This window comes from Pseudonaja textilis, chromosome Z (genome assembly GCF_049901715.1).
Source record: "Pseudonaja textilis isolate UNSWEBS1 chromosome Z, rPseTex1.2, whole genome shotgun sequence".
Lineage (NCBI taxonomy): Eukaryota > Metazoa > Chordata > Lepidosauria > Squamata > Elapidae > Pseudonaja > Pseudonaja textilis.
Window position 1 is genome coordinate 89,006,117 of NC_142008.1, and position 21,383 is coordinate 89,027,499.

The window sequence follows — 21,383 nt, forward strand, 5'->3', positions numbered from 1 at the left end:
CCCACACTTAATATAGGCACTCCTAGTCAACCGTTTACTCTGGCAACGAGGCAATGACGAGCCAAGAGCAGCGACCAAGCTACTCTTCACTAACTTTTCTGAAGGCAGACGAGGGGAGGCTGTTCTTGGCAAAGGAGCGTCTCCCTCGCGCTTCAGCCAAGAAAGATGCAACTGCCTCTATTCCCTACTAGAAACTGACGCCCTAGTTCCTGCTAACGAAAGGGAAAAAAAGACAAGGGCCGAACACACTGCCCACCCCTCCACTTCCCCAAGGGAAGGTGGGCACAAGACCAGCTTTAACCATAGAGGTATTGATGTTCAGAGTGGCCCTGCAGGACTTCCTTTAAAAAGCAAACGCAGTCACTCGGCGCACTTCCGGTGTGCGCGAGGAGTGTTCCGCAGTTTGCACCAAAGAGACTTGAACGGTGTTTTTGTTTGTTTGTTTTAATGCTTCTTCCCCACCGGGCTGCGCCTTCTTCGCGGGAGGGAGGGAGGGAGAGGGAATCTTCCCGGAAGAGGTCCGAGCATCTTGGTGGGTAGTCTTTGGGGGGAGGGGTGCTCACACTTTTGAGGTGACCTGGTAAACTTTTCATATCGGTAGGTATTGGCCGGCCCTCCAGATGGCCCTCAACAAATCTATGCATGAGAGGAATAGGTACAAGAACAAACCTCCCGACTTCGCTTTTCTGGCATCCAAGTATCCAGAATTTAACCAGCACGTGCAAATTAATTTGTCAGGAAGAATGAGGTAGGTCAACATGTACATCCGCTTATCTTTTCTCTTTACATGAGTATTTCTCGGTGAAGACTATGTTTCATCGGATGAGAGATGGTTTTCTTCTACGAGGATTCACAGTACCAGTAAAGGAGAATATTTGAAGCCCAAGGTTGAAATGAAATGAGCATGGCTTTCTTGCAGACGTTTCATTACCCAAACTAGGTAACATACGAGTGCTAGACTGATGGGGATAGCATTCATAATCTAAAATCTCACTCTGAGAGGGGGAAGTAGAAAGAGAGAGAAAGAAACAAATATCTCTCCAGTTGTTCAGCTTAAAATATTTCATATATGTAGTTTTTAACTGAGGAAATTAACATGGTATTCAACAAGGTACTGTATTTATGTATACACACACACACACACACACACACACACACACACACACACACACATATTACTAGGGCTCAGGGTTTTATTAGTAGCCAAAATTAGAGAGCATTTTTATCTGGGGAGGCTATGGCTTAGATGCACTAAGATTGCTTTTTGGCTTAAATATTGCTAAAGGGAATTGACAATGTAAGTACAAAAGTACAACTTATTGGGAAAGTTAAGAATCCTTTTAAAACCCCTAACTTCTTGTTCTTCAGATGTGTAGGATTATTGGGGTAGTAATTCTGATTGCTCCAAAGTTTTAATAAAATGAAGCTTGTTAGAATATTATAACAATTTTTATTTAGGGCTAAAGAATTGAAACGGTTCAAACACAGGTCTGAGCTTATTTTGACGAATCTGTGATATAAATAATTACTGTTTCTGTTTTAACTTTTAAGAAAAGGACATAGAAAAGCATATAAGACCCACTACTTTCTATTCCCTAACAAAGTAATGGGGCAAATACCAAGACAAGCTGGCTACCTGAAGACCACATGTAGCCTACCCCCCCCCCAAAAAAAATCTGAGTTGTGCCTTCAGAAATCAGCAAAATAACTAATTTTGGCAATTTATTATTCCTAAATGCTCTCACAGCATCTATTAAATAAGCCTGCTTATGAACAATGAAAAAATGAGTTGCTAGCAAACTTATGTCAAGATTATTGCCTCTGACAGCTTTATCCAAGCTAGTCAGTTTGTTAATTTTATTATGGTTATTTACCAGTATTAGGCAACAGAAATACAATTCTCCCTAATGCTTCATTTCCAGACAGGATTTGGTTTCATTTTTTACAACCCTTGGTTGTAAAGCAATTAAACTTGGTTTAGATATTTGGCCACAATAAAAAAGTAACAAGTCCCATAAGAATAGCTGGAATCAAATTACTCACTATTGCTATTTATCTTAAGGCAAGCTTGCTTGTGGTTTCTGTCACATCAGTAAGGAATAATGATTCTTTTATATGGGAGAACACTGTAAAAACTTAAAAACATAAGTCTATTATAATTAGCAGTGGTCACATGTATGCTTATGCACAATAGGAAATTGGATGCACTGCCACCTTGGTGATCTTCAAGTCTTCTTACTGTTAGTCTCTCTACTGCCCATTTTTGGAGATACAGAAATGACAGTGCTCACCCACCCTGCCTTTAGGTTATTTCCGCTGAACCATCTGCCAGATAATTACCCATAATAAAAAGAATCATGAACGTACTTTTGATAATATTCACAAGTTAATAGAATGTATATGAGACTTTACTACCACTTTTTTCACATAGTGTGCACTTATTTGTCTGTTGAATAGGAATTAGTAGCCAGATTTATATATTAAGATGGCTAATTAAAATTATTTGCCCCAAGCACCTTATGAATCCAAATGGGTTCTGACAAGTGCTTGTTGTTGTTTTTTCTTAGCTATTTTATGGGAAGTTCAAACAAGTGCCGGATTGAGCCCTTTAGATTGTCTCTTTTTATTTGTGGGCTAAAACCTATATGTGGCTTATTCAGGGAACAAAGAAAGCTACCAATGGTTATAATGCCTCTCTTTGAGAAGTAATGATGCCAGCAATTCTGAAAGAAAATATGGCACTTTACCTCCATCCTGGATCAATCTATATTTGATATCTTCCTTAAACTCATTTATACTAGATAAGTACTGATTTGTATTTGATCTCCCATTTTGAAAATGTGATTGGAATACAATAGCAGATTATTCTGGATTATAGCGGATTATTTAAACCCTGTTTTTGTCTGTTGTTTACTCATTCCATGGTTCTCTCTCTGTTTCTTGTACCTTCCAGTTTAAATTTCAAGGATCCACAAGCAGTAAGAGCACTAACATGTACGCTGCTGAAAGAAGATTTTGGACTTCAGATAGATATACCATTAGAAAGGCTTATTCCAACTGTTCCCTTGAGACTTAATTATATCCACTGGGTTGAAGATCTAATTGCTCAGCAAGATACTGCTACTAAAGGTTCTGTTACATGGGGAATAGACATAGGTATGTTGTAGACTACATGAATGTGGTCATACAGTCACCAGGAATTAAACTAAACTCAAAAGGAAACTACTTTTTAAAACTTAATGTTTATGTCTGTCAAGCTCCCGGCCCACAGGCCAGATGGATCACATGCTGGCTATGCCCACACCTGGTTTAGCAAAGAGGAAAAAAAGTCCCGATACACCACATGATGCTGCCGTGATGCTGTGAATTTGACACCCCTGTCTTAAGGAGTAGCAAAAAAGATCCTCTTTTTCATGCAGCATTCATTTAGTAAAGGTTTACTTGATGCAATCAACTAATACCCTGTGATTATCTTGGAAAGGCTTCAAAGTTAGTATGTTTTTCCTATTTTTCAGTTTTAATTAATCCAATTTCCCCTTCTTGAATGTAATATAGGTACTGGTGCATCCTGTATTTACCCATTACTTGGTGCAACTTTGAATGGATGGTATTTTATTGCAACAGAAGTGGATGATATATGTTTCAGCTATGCCAAGAAAAATGTAGAGCAAAATAACTTATCTGATCTTATAAAAGGTAACATTTTGTTTGTCTTTGATAATACCTAGGCAGAGTACTTTATCTGCTGTTTAAAAACAAAATCATATATAAAATACATGATTTAGAGGTTGTTTGTTCTGATTCACAGGGTTCTTTTTAAACTACTTTGTTAAACACTATTGGCAATGAATAGGAAATCAATTATCAAAACATCTAGCTTTCCTTCCAGTTACTCCAGTAGTTCCATTAGGAATAGATAATAATGACAAATTGTTAAAGGCTAATTATTACATTTATTTTACTATATGAATTTCCAATTATCCCTTTTAATAGTTGTACCACTAGGTTTATAATAAAAATGTAGCTATTAAACTGAGCATCTAAGGCAAAGGTCTTCAAACTTGGCAAATTTAAGACTTGTGGACTTCAATTCCCAGAATTCCTGAGCCAGCATGACTGGAGGAGGACTTCTGGGAGTTGAAGTCCACAAATCTTAAACTTACCAAGTTTGAAGACCCCTGATCTAAGGTCTAGAATGCTTCACTTGTGTTTGGAACATGAAGTGCTAACAACCTCTGTTGTATTAACAGAGGGATACAATCAAGATCAAGGGAGGTACTAATACCACTCTATAAAGCCTTAGTAAGACCACACCTAGAGTACTGCATCCAGTTCTGTTCACCACATTACAAAAAAGATGTTGAAACACTAGAAAAAGTACAGAGAAGAGCAACCAGGATTATTAGGGGACTGGAGGCTAAAACATATGAAGAACCGTTACAGGAACTGGGCTTGGCTAGTCTAGTAAAGAGAAGGACCGGGGAGACATGATAGCAGTCTTCCAATATTTGAAGGGCTGCCACAGAGAGGAAGGGGTCAAGTTATTTTCTAAAGCACCTGTAGGCCAGACAGGGAATAATGGATGGAAACTGAACAAGGAGAGATTTAACCTGGAAATAAGGAGAAACTTTCTGACAGAACAATCAACCAATGGAACAGCTTGCCCTCAGAAGTTGTGGAGCATCATCACTTGAGACTTTCAAAAAGAGATTGGACTGCCATGTGTCAGAAATGCTGCAGGGTCTCCTGCTTGGGCAGGAGGTTGGACTAGATGACCTACAAGGTCCCTTCCAACTCTGATTATCTGTTATCTGTTAACCTAGATAAATATTTATTTTTCATTTTGATGTATTAGGAACAATCTCTAATGTTTGAATGAAAGACTGTCTACTAATTATTTCTCTTTATTTTTCTTCTAGTGGTTAAAGTACCTCAAAAAACACTACTCCTGGATGCGTTAGAAGAAGAGTGTGAAGTTATTTATGACTTCTGTATGTGCAACCCTCCATTTTTTGCCAATCAACTAGAAGCAAAGGTTTGTTTATTATGAGCTTATCAATGGACCTTTTCTTCTTCATTTGATAAATACTTGTTGTTGAGAGGATATTTCATATTTATAATGCTTGAAGTCGAATGGTGATGTTGTAACTGAAACAAAACATGTAAAAATTATCCCATTTGTTTATTTGTATAATAAGGTATCATAAAGAATTTCTCAAGTTCATAAGGCTCAGGTCGGCACACATCTTACTCCAGCTTTTTGTTTCTCATACTTGCCAAACAGATGCCTTTGAGATGCTTACAAATGGGAAATGTACATTTACCATTGTTTCTGATGAATAGATATATACATTTTATTTCTTTGATAACTATGAAAATGTCTCACTTTTTTTGACTGTGCAGCCTACATTGCTGCAGTTTCTTGGTGATTTCCTATCCCTGTTTATCTTCTTTTAAATCAACCAAGGCCCGAGAGTTGTTGCCATCTGCTGTAAAGCAAAATTAAACTCTTCTCTAAGTTGGCTACAGGAAAAGATTATGAGACACGAAACCAATGTCTGTCATATAATTTCTTCAGTTCACAATGGATCTTAATTGAGAATTTATCTTTTATATTTCTATTAAACATGTGTCAGTCTATTTCATGGTAATGAACACCTTTATCTCATGCATTTATTGTTATTTGTAGGGAGCAATAATACCAGCATTATTACTCAGCCTTCCATCCTTCCAGGGTTGGTAAAATGACATCTTTAATGTCTTTTTCATACCTTGATTGTATTTGAGTATACGAGTACCTATGTATCTCTAATCCTTGTTCATTCAATTCTTGTTTTGTTTTGAACTCACCCTTTTCATTCAAAATGTCTTTATATCTAGTAATACTTCCCATTTTACAAACATTTGGGTATACAAGTGCTTCTATCTTTGATAACCAGACTGGTATCTTCATAGAATGCTGTTCCCTAGTTTTTTCCCTTACACATAACAATGCATCCCTGACTGTATGCCTTTGAAAGTACCTTTACTTCGCCTATACCACAAAAATGCATGCCAGCCCATTTGTAAGTAAAGTCATGTCCTTCCAATGTTTATAACCTTTTGTTCCTCAACAATATCCATTATTTCATCCATCTTAAAGTCATGGCCTGATAGTATATCTCCCAATTAGGTAATTCAAATCCTCCTCTAGTTCTGGCATCCTGTAGCATTTTAACATTAATTTGTGCTTTCTTCCCTTGCCATATATATTTGAACACCATTTTATTAATATCTTCAGAGTATTTCTTTCTTTAACTTTATCAGAATAGTTTGAAATAGATATAACACTTTGGGCAATATGTTCATCTTAATCGCCACAATTCTTCCTGTTAAGGAAAACTGCATATTACCCAGTTTTTCTAACTCTGTCTTTATCTGCTGTTTCAATTTATAATAATTGCCTTCTTTATTTGTTCCATATCTTGCTGTCAACTGTATTCCTAAATATTTATCTTTTTTTTACAATCTGAATATCTGTACCCTTTGACAGTTCCTTTTTTTGTTTCTCTGTCATATTCTTCACCACTAACTTAGTTTTCCCTTTGTTTATTTTTAATCCAGCCATTCTCCCATGTTCTTCTATTCTATTTATCAGCTTAGGTCATGTTCCTAGAGATTCTTCTGGTATAAAAATGAAGTCATCTACAAATGCCTATAATTCGTTCACCTCTTTTCTTATTTCCATCCCTTTTATTTCCTTATCTTTCCTAATCTATTTAACACTTCTAAAGCTAATATAAACAAAAATGATGATAAAGGACACTCTTGTCTTATTCCTTTCTCAATATGAATTTTCTCTGTCAATTCTCCATATTGTTTATAATATGTAGTCTTAATCATATTAATAAATATTTCCCCAAACTCCATTTCCTTCATTTGTATCAACATAAATTGCCAATTCACATTGTCGAAGGCCTTCTGTGCATCTAGGAATATCAAGGCCATCTGCTTCTCTGGATGTGTTTTGTAATATTCCAACGTATTTAAGATTGTTCTCATATTGTCTCTTATTTGTCTTATTTGTCTTTATCCTGATCCATTTTGATCAGGATGTACAAATTGGCTTAAATATATTTCAGTCTTTCAGCCATTATTGATGCAAATATTTTGTAATCTGAGTTTAACAGCGATATTGGCCCATAATTCTTTACTTGTTGTAAATCAGTATCCTCTTTTGGTATAAGAGTAATATATGCTTTCCATCCATGATTTAGGGATTTTAGCTTTAGTCAGAATTTCATTTGCAACTTCTAATAATATATCACTTATAGAGTCCTGTAAAACTTTATACATTTCTGCTGGCAGGCCATCCGGCCCTGGTGCTTTTCCATTATTTTGTCTTTTAATTGTTTCCATTAATTCTATCATTATAATTTTCCCTTCCAGCATCATTTTAATTTCTTCTGGCACTTTAGGTAGTTCCATCTTCTTTAGATATTCCTCTATTTCTCCTTTCTCTACTTGTTCTTTTTTATATAATTCTCTATAATATTTCTGTATTATTTCTTTCTTATCTTTCATTCCTATAACACAAGTTCCCTTTATCATCCATTAGTTGAGAGATCCTTTTCTTTTCTTTCTCTTTTTTCAATTTATACACCTGGCTTATTTATTTTTTGTGCTAGTCCTTTGTCTATTATTTCCGTTTTATGTTTTGTCAAAGTCATTTTATCTTGAGTTCCTTTATTTTGCGGAATTTTTTTTGCAGTTCTTCCAGTTTTTTATATTCTTGTAACATTTTTTGTGCTTGTCTTTTCTTTCTATTTCTCTTTCCAGTATATGTTATTTAATCCTCTTATGTAAGTTTTAGCTGTATTCCACACATTTAATTAGGTTTCTTCTTTCTTATTTTGTTCGAAGAAAATTTTTAATTCATTTTCCATGTATTCAGTATATCCTTTTTCTCTCAGTATTAGATTATTCATTGTCCATCTTGACTTCTTCTTTTGTCCTTTCCATATTACTTTAATCGGACAATGATCTGCCCATATATTTGTTTCATTGCTTATGTCTTGTATATTAGCAATTATCTCTGTTGTTGTCCATATCATATCTATTCTGGACCAAGATAAGTGTCTATTTGAATAAAATGTATATTGTTGCTTTTCTGGATATCTTTCTCTCCATGCATCTTGAACCATGCATCTCTCCATGCATCTTCTGTCATTTAAAAAATTACTTAGGTAGTATTCATTTGTTTGTCTTTTGTGTTTTGTAGTCCTTTTTTACATCTACTATTGCATTGTAACCCCCAATAATACAAATATGTTCATGTTTCCAGTTCTGCTATTTTTTTAAGTAGTTAGTCATAAAATTCATCTTGTCTTTCATTTGGGGCATAAATAGCCACTAGTAATGAAATATCCTTTTATAGTTCATCAATATTTCAGCTATCAGTACTCTCCCTTCATTGTCCTGGTAAATTAATTCTGTTTTTATAGTCTTTTATATATAAAGCTATTTCTCTTTTGCTTTGTTGTGCCAATGTAGTGTATACTCTTCCAATCTTAGGATGGTCTAATACTTTCTCATTTTGTTTCTTAATATGCACTTCTTGCAGACAAATTATATCCAATTTTAGTTTTTCTAATTTATTAAATATTATTTCCCTTTTGATTGCAGAATTTAATCAATTTATATTAATCATCATTAACTTAATTTCTTCATCCATGGTCTTATTTGTGATATGCTTTAGTCACCCTTGTCACTCTCATTTCTCTTTGCTGTCTTGGTCTCTCGTCTTCCCTGGTTGTTTTCTCTTCCTGCTCTTTTTCTTCTTCTCTTTGTTGTCTCTCTTCCCTCTTGGTAATTTCTTCTTGCAATTTTATTTCCTCCATGTCTCTTCTTTTTTCACCTTCATATTCTCTGAAATATTGGTCATAAAATAATTCTGCTTTCTCAATTGTATCTAGTCTGTGCTCTCATCAAGTCACCATTATTCCCTCTGGTACCAGCCCATCTAAAACTAATTTCTCTTTTAATCAAGCATTTTGTCAAAAACTGATATTTTCTTCTCAGATCTCTTCTTGGTATTTATTTCAACACGGTTATCTCCTTTCCTTTATATTTTAATGGTTCGTCTTTCACCACCTTTATCTCTGTTCTTATGCCCTTCTTTGTAAATCTAATATGCACTTTTCTTGGTAGCTTATTTCTCATTCCATATCTGTTCTAAGCTCTGAAGATTTCATCCATATCATTTTCTTTTTTGTCTCTTCTCTGGCTGCTGCAAGTAGGTCTGCCATTATGTCTGCTAAATTCTTGTTTTTGTCTTCTACGCATTTTGAAATCTTAGATAATAATCAGCCTTGTCCATCTCCAACATTATTTTCTTTCTACTATAGAAGTTTTTTCTTCCATTTTCCCCATTTGTTCCTCATTCTTCATCATTTGTTGGATATTCTGCCTTCTACATTATCTATTTTTCCTTCCATCTTCCCTACTTTTTCATCCACTTTCTCTTTGCCATTTGATCTTACATTTTTTGAAGTATTGCTTTAATTTCCGCCTGCATTGTCACTGCCTTTTCTTGTTGAATAATCAAATCAAGAGAACTCTGCCCTCTAGGACTGGATGTCACAGAAGATAGAATGGTGCAGATGTCACTGTTTTTTTCATCTTGAGATTTTTGACTAATTTTCTCTTCTCAATTTATAGTCCACAAGATCTTTCCCCAAACAAAAGAAACTTTCGTCGGGTTCTTCCATACTTTAATCCAATATATTCCATAGTGATAATACTGTAATCCCACAAGAAGATATATATAAAAAAAGAAAATCACCAAGAGAGCTCAGTAAAAATGGGAGAGCCCAAGAAAAAAAAGGAAACATTAAAAAAGAAAGAGAAAAAAGATTAAGTCCAAAAATTAACTCTACCAATAATAAAAAAGGAGAAAGAATAGTGCAGTCCAAGTTTTAAAAAGTTGATATCCATAAGAAAGGAAAAAGGAAAAAATAAAAATAAGGAATGAAAAAAGAAAATCCTTTAACAATATCCACTAGGAACAAATGATTAAAATCCAGCTGTAAAACTCTTGTGTCACTGTCTGTCAATGTACAGTCTCGCTATTTCTTCTTTGTTACTCTATCCAAACAGCTTGCACAGAAGAAGAAGAAAAAGAAAATAATAAGCAATTCAGTGAAAGGAGTTCTGGTTTCTGTTTCTTTGTGTCTTTGTTTCTTTTGGTGTACAAGGATTACACTTTTTCCAATACAAGTTCTCAGTGTAACCCTCTGTCCCTGTAGATATATGTCTTATTTAGTCTTTTGGTCTCGAGGTCAGTCTTTCCTTTCTCCTTTCCACCTATATCTTCAATTTCCCCCCAGTAGGTGGCACTGTTGCATTGCTTTCCCTTTAACTTAAAATGCTAAAATTATTTGTAAGCCTTTTAAAAGTTTTTTTTTTAATTTAAATCAGGGAAAAGTAAGGATTCAAAAGTAAAATAATCCAATTTCTTTTCTTGGTCACCTTAGTTCATTAGGTTCAATTAATCCAGCGCAGTTTCAAAAATAATTGTAAAGAGTTCTTATTCTTTGTTCAATAATTAATGGCTTCCTCTTTCTATTTGTGTCAGAAACAGCTTTCCCCGCCGCTTTCTTCAGGGGGAGGGGGGGGGTTAAATGCCACTCACTCTTTAGTTCTGACTTTCTCTTCACCCTTTTCTTTTCAGGGGGCTCTTTCTTTTTTATTCAAAAAGTTTGATATTTGATCACACTCTTTCCTTTTATTCACCAGAGACTGTCCCAGCTTTGTAACGGTTTGATGACCGCTTTCTTTTCAAGTCAGCCAGAGAGGCTATCTCTCGATCTACCAGGGATATTGTGATATCCCTGGGATCAACAGAGTGTCCTCTCCTCGATCGTCATCTCTCCAAGACAACTTAGGTCCAAAGGACCACCAGCTTTCAGGATATCGAGATCCTTGGAGTCCCCAGATATTCAAAATATAAAATATAAACAAAAATATAGATGTCATGGGAAGTATATCCTGGACCACAGATGTTATTAACTTGTTGTTGGTTGCAAAGTTGTGTCCGACCCATTGCAACCCCACGGACAATGTTCCTCCAGGCCTTCCTGTCCTCTACCATCTTCTGGAGTCCATTTAAGCTCATGCCTACTGCTTCAGTAACTCCAGCCACCTCATTCTCTGTCATCCCCTTCTTCTTTTGTCCTCAATCATTCCCAGCATTAGGTTCTTCTCCAATGAGTCCTTCCTTCTTATTTGGTGGCCAAAGTATTTGAGTTTCATCTTCAGGATCTGGCCTTCTAAAGAGCAGTCAGGGTTGATCTCCTCTAGGACTGACTGGTTTGATCACCTTGCAGTCCAAGGGATTCGCAGGAGTCTTCTCCAGCATTATTGTTCAAAGGCCTCAATTCTTTGGCATTCAACCTTCCCTTGGCCTAACCATACATTGAAACTGGGAAAACCATAGCCTTGACATTTTTGTTGGCAGGGTAATGCCTCTGATTTTTAGTATGCTGTCTAGATTTGCCATAGCTTTCCTCCCCAACAGCAAGCGTCTTTTAATTTCTTGGCTGTAGTCCCCATCCTGGAGCCCAGAAAAATAAAATCTGTCATTACCTCCATTTCTTCCCCATCTATTTGCCAGGAACTGAGAGGCTGGATGCCATGATCTTAGTTTTTCTTAATGTTGAGTTTGAAGCCAACTTTTGCACTCTCCTCCTTCACCCGCATCAAGAGGCTCTTTAGTTCCTCTTCACTTTCTGCCATTAGAGTGGTATCATCTTCATATCTGAGATTGTTGATATTTCTTCTGACAATCTTAATTCCAACTTGTGATTCATTTAGCCCTGCCTTTCTCATGATGTGCTCTGCATATAAGTTAAATAGACAGGGTGACAGTATACAGCTTTGCCGAACTCCTTTCTCAATTTTGAACCAATCAGTGGTTCCGTGTCCAGTTCTCAGTTGCTTCTTGAACCACATATAGATTTCTCAAGAGATAAATAATATAGTCTGGTACTCCCATCTCTTAAAGAACTTGCCACACTTTGTTGTGAACCACACAATCCAAGGCTTTAGCATAGTCAATGAAGCAGAAGTAGATGTTTTTCTGGAACTCCCTAGCTTTCTCCATGATCCAGTGTATGTTGGCAATTTGATCTCTAGTTCCTCTGCCTCTTCAGATTAAAATCCTGCCTGTACTTTTGGTAGTTCTTGGTCCACATACTGCTGGAGCCTAGCTTGTAGGATTTTGAGCATAACTTTGCTAGCATGTGAAATGAGTGCAATGGTGTGATAGTTTGAACATTATCTGGCATTGCCCTTCTTTGGAAATGGAATGTAAACTGACCTTTTCCAATCCTGTGGCCACTGTTGAATTTTCCAAATTTGCTGGCATATTGAATGTAGCACTTTTACTGCATCGTCTTAAGATTTTGACTCTTAATTCCAAATCTTAAAATTCAAATTCAATTATTAAATTACAATATACCAGTTATTAAGGAGTGCACATTTTTACTATAACCATCTTCCTTTTTTTCTTTTACTTTTTTGGAGGGGAAGATCAGTTAATTCAACATTAAAATAATATTTAAAGTTATAAACTATACATTTGTCTTATTAAAACTGGGTACATTTTTATTGTTTTAATAAGAACTGTGAATTGTAAGGTCCAATACCTTTTAGTTAAATCATTCATCTTGTTACAAGACAACTTGCATTGATCCTATAGTTTCAAATCTAAGAAAAATTCTATTAATCAAAGTTCTTACCAATTTTACTTGATCTTCAAAAAACCCCAAAATGTTGCATGTTTCCATTTTGCTTTTGTGACATGTCTGTTTATTTATGTATGGTTGTATATGGGTGTATATTTCCAATAATTATGACTTCTTATTTTAGTAATAGCAAATATTGGTAAAATTCTATAACAAATTAATTACCACACTAATAATTTTAGATTTTTTTATTATAGAAAAACTGTGCAAAACATACACTAATGAATTTATTCCACCAGATTTAATTCCATAGGGGAGTGTTTTTAGTGCTTCTATGTATAAATTGATAACAGTCAAAAGTATAAATCATATGTTTCTAGCACATCTTCTAAATAAAGGCTTCTTTCTTCTAGCAAAAATCTTTCCATCATAAAAAAATAAAGAATTGTGAGATTAAAGCGATTGTTAAACATGCCTATTATATCAGCTACTGAAAATTGTTCTTTGGTTGGGTTTTTTTCACTACTGTTTAAAAAACTGAGATAATTATTTTCATCTTTGTCATTCTACCTTTTGGGCATTAGAATTGCAAATAGTAAATGATTCATTTTTTGATTGTGAAATAGATAAGATTCTGTTACATTTTGATGCTGTTAATTTTTACTATTAAAGTAAAATAGTATGATTCCTTACATGTATTTTATGTTTTCTTATTTATAGTAAATCTGCAAAAAACAGTCCATTAACTCTTAATTATATGTATTATAAGGCTATGTTGCCTGACTGAGCAGGGAACTATTTATTTTAAATATGTTAATTCAAGTTATTACTTTCCTGCATCCTAGTTAGTTCATAACAGGCCCAGATGCTACTGTTGTAGTAATGGAGAATACATGTACCATAAGGTTGAGTGGTTAGATTGTTGACATCTTGGATAAATATCAGTTTAGATACCAGAAAGTAATTAGAAAAGCCACCCAATTTTTTTAAAGAAAATGTGAAAATATAAGTTACTAGAATATGTTGCTAATCATTTTACCAACAGCTTTCTGTCTTATTTGAACGTTATCCAATTGCTTATGATAAAGCAATTAATTTCATCTTTCTAATGAATGGCATACCTTAGTTTAAGCTATTAAATTACTCCAGATCTATTTTCTTAAATAGCTTTGTTTTGCTTGTATTGTTTCTTGAAGTAATACAGAATACGGCAGAAAAAATCGTTAATCAAAGGAAAAAAAGATATGACATAATTAGCTCACAGGAAAAAATAATAGCTATTAGTTGTTTACATTTTAGCTTGCAAACAAATGGTTTATTTTCCAGGGAGTAAATTCTCGTAATCCTAGAAGGCCACCTCCTAGTTCAGTCAATACAGGAGGCATAACTGAGATCATGGCTGAAGGAGGAGAGCTAGAATTTGTCAAGAGAATCATTCATGATAGCTTGCAACTTAAAAAAAGATTACGGTAAGAAATTACATTAAATTAAAAGGCACTGGCATTTAGTATAAACTGTAGGTCTGTATTTAAAAAAAACAAACCAAAAATATGGAAATTTCACACACACACACACACACACGTACACATTACGTGCCTGTAAATCATAATTAGCTTCAGAATAAATTCTTCAATATATTAAGGAATTGTAGCCATAAATTTATCTTTCCAATGCTGAAGAACAAGTTTCTTAATAATAAGAAACAATATGAAGGATGAGAAGAATCCATTTCCATTATCCATTCATCAGTTCCTGTGTACTAGATATGTAATTCAAAACAATATGGACATCCACAAATATTACAACTTGATTTAAAGTCTAATCAATATATGCAATGCTTTTTTCATGGCATATAATATGTTTTGTATATTATATAATATGCATCCAAAATAGTCTGCTTAATCCAGGTACCATGTATAAATATCTATGAAAGAAGAATTTGACCTTGGTTGTTTGCTTGCAAACATTTCATTACCTAATGAAGTAATATTACTGATGATGTGACATTTAGAGAGTAAGAAAACAACAACCTATTACCCTTCTACTTCATCAGAGGAAACAATAGCAAATTAGAAATGAAAGTCTTATTGAAAATCGGTCCACACTAACCAAATGCTCCATTATCAAAATAACAACCGAGCCTCCCACAAGGTGCCCAGAATCATGATGTTGACATGGTGGCAAACATACATGTTTTCATTCTCTTTGATCTAATTTTTCACATTTTGAAAAGACCAGAGCAATATTTTTTCCAGCAGCCAGCTTCCAGCTAAGCAGAGATTAATACCAAACAACCAAAAGAAATTAAAACTAATCAAAGAACTACCAAAAAGAAAATCAGAATGACAGTTTTAAATAAAGCAAGAATAAATATTAATTATTTGTATCTTAATGTAAGGTTGTTTGCAGTTTCAAAAAAGTCAAAGAGACAAGTCATCCATTCAAAAAAGGTTAGTTCCAAGAAAGACAGCCACCCCAATACATCACAGTCCGATTTCTTCTACTGATTTAGAAATACATTTCCTTTACTTGAACTTTATTTCCCACTTCTGAAATGTTGTTTTTCCTTATTAAAGGTGGTATAGTTGTATGTTGGGAAAGAAATGCAGTTTGGCACCATTGAAAGAAGAACTACAAATCCATGGAGTAAGTAGTTCTCTAAAGACACTAAAGTTATCTGTTACTTAAAACTTTGTAACTAGACTGCCACTTACATAAAGTTACGTCTTAAAAAAAGTGGTCTGTTTGTTTACTATGCTTAGTTAAAACTTCTAATAAGAAAGAAATGTAGCTCTGAATCTCTTATAAAGAAGCATTAAACCACTGTTTTTTCTTCAGCGTAGATCTATTAGAAGCCAATATTGGTACTATTTTGGGATGTGCATTGCAGGATTTGCTTTTGTAGCTTGCTTGTTTTCCATATGGATTGTACATAGATATCTGGAGCAAAAAAAATGCTTTTTCTTCTGTTTAAATGCAATTACTGGTTCCTTCCTGCCTGACCAGTCACTCATCCTGTGCTGTTTCTCTTTTGAAGAAATTTTAAAGTAGTGCTAAGAATTAGGATGAAATTATTCTTAATGTTTCCCTGCTTGATTATACAAAAAACTGTAACTTCTTAAAGGAAGTTATATGGGAGAATTTGTAAATTTATCTAAATTCTGTGGTGTAGAATAATAAGTAGTATAATTCACTTTTCTTAGTGAATTCAAAGGACATCATACTCACTAGCATGCTATAAAAGTTTCATTCAAGTTTCTTTGAGTCAACAAAGTGGCTGAATCACATGTAACATGAAGTTGTCAGTTCATATTTGACCTTCAGATCATAGTGCTCTTCACACCGGCTATATTTGCATATTTCGATATATTCTTATTTGGCTCTATGCAAATTGGGCAAAAATGTCCACTATAGAAAACTTGTCTCTTATGTTTATATTTCATTCACACGGATGTATATGTACAGTATCCCAAAAAATTGCTCAACAATTTATATCATCTCAAATTCAGCCTCTCCCACATATATACAGCAAAATAAGAAAACAGCATGCAGAGTTAAAATTCCACATCCATCACTCATATAAGACCTGTGTTTCCTGTTTAACCTACCAAACTTCCAATCAGCAGGTTTGTGGAAGTGCACTTTGTGAGCTGGGCACTATATATTTCAAGATTTATGTGGGCTATAACTTATTTAGATATGCTCTTCATACTATTCTTTATTTTTATTTTTGTAACAGGTTAGTTGTAAAAAATACATTGTTGATTTAAATTATTTTTTGATGTTATGTCATATATCTCTTAAATTGTCATTGGACAGTTGCAGAATACAGCTTTTGGAAATAGAAAAGGCTAAAGGCTGATTTTATTTTTCCATGCAGGTTCCTAAAGTCACCCACACTGAATTCTGCCAAGGTCGTACTATGCGGTGGGCCCTGGCTTGGAGCTTTTATGAAAATGTCAAAGTTCCAGTAAGTGATTCTCTTGTCCTCTTTCAGTACCTATATTGAATCTTCATAGGGCATCATTTACGGGAAGTCCTCAACTTACAACTATTTATTTAATGACAATTCAAAATTACTACGGCATTGAAAAAAGTGACTTATGATTGGTCTCCAAACTTATGCTATCACAGCATCCCCACAATCATGTTATCAAACTTCGGGTATTTAGCAACATACATACATACATACATACATACTCATTCTTAAGTTTTCGCGGGTACTTACATGTATGGCATTCAGTCCCACGTCATTGTAGTTGTGCTTTTAAAGTTGTAGCGACGTTTCAGCAGAATCTCATCTGCCATCATCAGGCTTCTGTATGACGTGGGAAAATACCCGAACAAAGCTGAATGCTATACACACACACACACACACACACACGTATATATATGGGGGGGGGGAGAGCGCATCCCAGGGATATGTGACACCATTTGCTACCTTCCCAGTCAACTTCCAACAAGTAAAGTTAATGGGGGAAGCAAGATTCATTTAACAATCAGGTGAATTATTCACAACCATCAAGTAAAGGCCCACTTATTATTCGTGGCACAAAAGATCTTAAAATCAGAAGTGACCACCTTGCTTAGCAACATAAATTCTGGTCTCAATTACGGCTTTAAGTCAAGAATTACTCCTGTGACTGATTGCACACTTTTCAGTTTTTTCAGAGCAAATATAGAGGGATTGGAGTACCTGTTGATGAAACACATTCAGATCCCTTTTTATTTCTATGGCTTACTGGGATGATTCTTCAGATCCCGGTGTTGAGTTATTCTTTATACAGGAGAGCATTTCCTAATATAGTGTACTTGAGAGAAAGTTTTATACGCATGTCTTAAGACATTAAACAGATTAATGTGGACAACACCACTAATGAGTACAAAGATTTGTTATTCCATTGCCTTCACCCCGTGCAAGTGGAGGCCATCAATCATATGTGGTTGAAAATTATACTATTTGTCTTAACTTGTATAGTCAAATTCAAGAGGGAGAAATAGTAAGTGGCCCTCTTTGTTGGAAGATGGCCTTTGCCCTTGTGGGATCTGACTTCCCAGGCACTATTGTGGTCAGTCAAAAAATATCAATTGTTTCAGCAAACAATGAAGATACTAAAATAATTCAACTACTTATTACTAAATAATTGGAGGTGATGATAATTTTAGGGTTGTTCCCTCAGATGTAACTATATTATTGCAGTTCGCAGAATACTTAGAATATGTAACTTAGCTTTAGGCTGCCTCAAAAATGTATGGGATACATTCTAACGTGTAGGAAAAAATCTGAAAAATTCACAGAGGGAAACTACCTCTTTGTGGCTTTCTTCCCTAGTTTTGTTCCTCCCCAAATACATACATACATACATACATACATATTTTCTTAAGTTTTCGCGGGTACTTACATGTACGGTATTCAGCTTCATGCCATCTGCCATACAGAAGCCTGATGATGGCAGATGAGATTCTGCCAAAACGTTGCTCCACTGGCATTTTGTGGGGAGGAGAATGGCTGTATAGTGAAGAATGAGATAGCAGATCTTTCTATGAACTCACTAAATATATGTACTCTAGGATCAAAGTCTTTTCAATGTTCTCTTCTTGTTCTTTAGGATATCACTTTGTTTTTCTAATTATTTTGTTCAACTTGAATATTGTATTTCCCTCCCTCAGTCACCTCCTTCTAAGAAAAGGAAACTAGAAAAACCTCGGAAACCAATCGTATTTCTTGTCTTGGCATCTACTGCCAAAGAGTTAGGTATGAAAGCTTCATCTGTAGGAATCAATGCTGTTGAAGGATTAGAAGTTGTTGCAGCATGGATTAGAAAACTCCTCACTGACCTGAAGGTATGCTGACTTTTTAAAATTCTGCTTCAGGCAGCTGCCAGTAGTCAAAAAAGAGCCACACTATAGTTTGATGTTATTCCCTTCAATAGGTCCAGCATAAAACACTTCCGTGTGGAAAAGATGAAGTCAGCTTGTTTCTAACAGCTGTGGAAAATTCCTGGATACATTTAAGGAGAAAAAAGAGGGACAGAGTCCGGCAACTGCGTGAACTTCCTCGGGCATCTGAAGATTTCCTGCAATCAGCAGAAGAAAATCAGAAAACATCCTGTAACATCTCTGAGTGTGAAGGAAATGCAAATGAATCTACTGAAAAATCATCTGAGGTAATTTGTCTTGATGTTGAGTCACCAGAAGGTAATGGACTCAATAATATACCTGCAATTCAGGAGGAAAATGTCCAGGGATCCACCGAGGAAAGCAGCAGTGCAGAGGAACCATCCCTTATTTCAGAATCCAAAGATATTTCCAGTAATCAAAATGAAGGAACCATGACCTCCGCTACTGAAATTCTGACTCTTGAAACTGGACAGAACGATACAGGAGAATGGTTCCTTTTCAAATGTATGTTAGTTGTGAAGAAAGAAGGTCCTGATATTTTAGTAGAAATGCACTGGATTGCTGGACAGAACAGAGACTTAATGAATCAACTGTGCACTTACCTAAAGAATCAGATGTTTCGTTTGATCACAACTTAGACATATGGATGTATGGGAGAATTATCCTTTGTAATATTGCTTTTGTATTTAATAGCATTCACAATGGCACCTCTTATAGGTAATAGGTCCTAAAAACTTCTGAAATTTGAGGTATTTATGATTAGTTAAAAAAAATTGCTTACTTTCCACTGGAATAATTCAGATGTATATTATAATTGTATTTTTCTTACTGATTTCAGTGAGTCATAATCGGAATCATTTCTCCTGTAATCATTACCTTTGTGTAATGTGTTTGAGTTAATATTTTTGTTTCACTTTACATATTGAAAGGGTACACTGTAATTGCATTAAAAATATCATAAAAATTGTTGTCAGCTTTTCCAACTGCTCAGAAATGGTTTTATATCCATATCTTGGGCTCTTATCAGAAGTGCTCCCACATATTATTGCATTAAAGCAATAATAGGCTTCTCAACTTTGAAAGAACAGAGATTAGACATTAGATTAGACAATGTCATTTAGATTCTTTTGCTATAGAATTGAGAAAATGATACACTATGTTCTCTGGTGTATCGGATAAGTTTTAAATAAAGTCACAGTGTTCTTACTAAAATCAGAATCCAATGTTTGGGGTGCCTCATTAACAATAAATCAATTTTTGCAAAGATGCAAAATTAGTGGATCAAATAGAGCTCACTAAAATCACTTCTGAAAAGCACGAAGTTAGGCAAGATTAATAATGCACTCATTTTTGGGGAATTGGAGCAAATTTAAGGAATAAAATGGTAGTTTTATAAAGATTTGCAATGCCAATTTTACCTTCAGACCCCCTTTCCCACAATTAGACCCATTTTAGATTCCCTTATTTTGGAATGAACTCCTCAACTTACAGCACAAAGTTTGATATAATTCTCAGTTTTAACAAAATTGTGCACTAGGTTTTAGTTACCCATTTGTATGATATAAAACAAATCAGTTATAAGATTATTGATCTTATTGAGGGATCATGCTTCACTTAATATGTTAAAACATTAAAGTGTATTTTACAGGCAAAGTTACCTTATAACAATATATAACACTCACAATCTGACTCTCTGTTTTGTATATATTTTTTAACTTCAAATTATATATATTTTTTCCTCCTCTCCATGAAGTCATGTGTTTGTGCTTTCTACTGTTATCTTGTGTACTATTGTGTCTTCAATTTCCTTGATCAATACTTGCCATCTGGCTATTAAAGACGTGGAACTTCATGGTTGTTCCATATGACTGTGATAATCTTGTCTTCTGTCAACTTCAAAGAGGTGCACCACAATCACATATTGAATGGAAATTTTTGAGAAATATGTCCACAAATATAACTTCTCCTTCAGTGCACTTGCTTCTCAAGCCTTTTGCAGCCAATATTGTAGATCAACAAACCAGGCACAAGAAATAGCTATGAGAAGGAAGAGAGCCAAAGTTGTCATATGTAGTCTTTCTGGACCTTACGCCTCATCAAGTGGAGAGGAATTAATTAACGTGATTCAAATGCTACGTTCAGTTTGCAAAAGGTACTTGGAAAATCAGTACAGAGCCAGTTCCAAGAAGTTAACCTGAGCAGTAAAATTGTGCCAATGTACTCCCAAAACATTTTTCCTGATTATTTTGGCTGGTTTGATTTAGGGAGGAGTAGGGGGAAACCAAATCATACCAAAAGTTTACATGTTCTTCAGCTAGGGCCATACATTGCAGAAGTCATCAATAAATCTTCAGTCTTGTGCAAACTAATTCTAAGATGCCCTTCATGAATTATTTTCAGCAGCTCTTGGGCTCTTGAAAATCACTCTGGAATGCCATTCTGCTTCCTACAGGCAAGTGAGTTCCTAGGGGTTTGTCTTAATCTTTTCTCATGGAAAAGTTACTACATGGTGACTTTGTTTCTTGGGGCTGTGCAATTTTTTCAAGTGAGGTGCTTTGCAAGGCACAGGGAGCATATACAAAGCATCTCTTTTCATTAAAGCAGCACCTTTTTTTACAGGCTTGCACAGATTTTTGTAATCCGCATCAACTGCCTCTATACACTGCAGAAAAGCAAAGAGGCAGGAGCATCCAAGGTTGGCAAACAACATTTTATTTATTTGTCATATTTTAAGAACTGCCAACTTCTTAGAGGGAA

At 35.0% G+C, this 21,383-nt stretch overlaps 1 protein-coding gene across 4 annotated transcripts; it reads left to right on the top strand.

Annotated features, from left to right (window-relative positions):
• Positions 1 to 369: 369 nt before the first annotated feature.
• On the top strand, positions 370 to 20,478 carry METTL16 (methyltransferase 16, RNA N6-adenosine). 4 transcript variants are annotated; one of them, XM_087917702.1, is made up of 10 exons: positions 370 to 532; positions 602 to 748; positions 2,954 to 3,156; positions 3,556 to 3,696; positions 4,920 to 5,035; positions 14,052 to 14,194; positions 15,302 to 15,371; positions 16,606 to 16,695; positions 18,396 to 18,569; positions 18,659 to 20,478. In XM_087917702.1, the coding sequence occupies exons 2-10, from the start codon at positions 621 to 623 to the stop codon at positions 19,262 to 19,264; spliced, it is 1,671 nt and encodes a 556-aa protein (XP_087773828.1). In that variant the 5' UTR covers positions 370 to 532; positions 602 to 620; the 3' UTR covers positions 19,265 to 20,478. The 4 variants fall into 4 exon arrangements, with proteins under 4 accessions (XP_087773828.1, XP_087773827.1, XP_026574053.1 ...); XM_087917701.1 differs by having other exon boundaries at positions 370 to 518; XM_026718268.2 differs by having other exon boundaries at positions 370 to 425.
• The last annotated feature ends 905 nt before the right edge of the window (positions 20,479 to 21,383 follow it).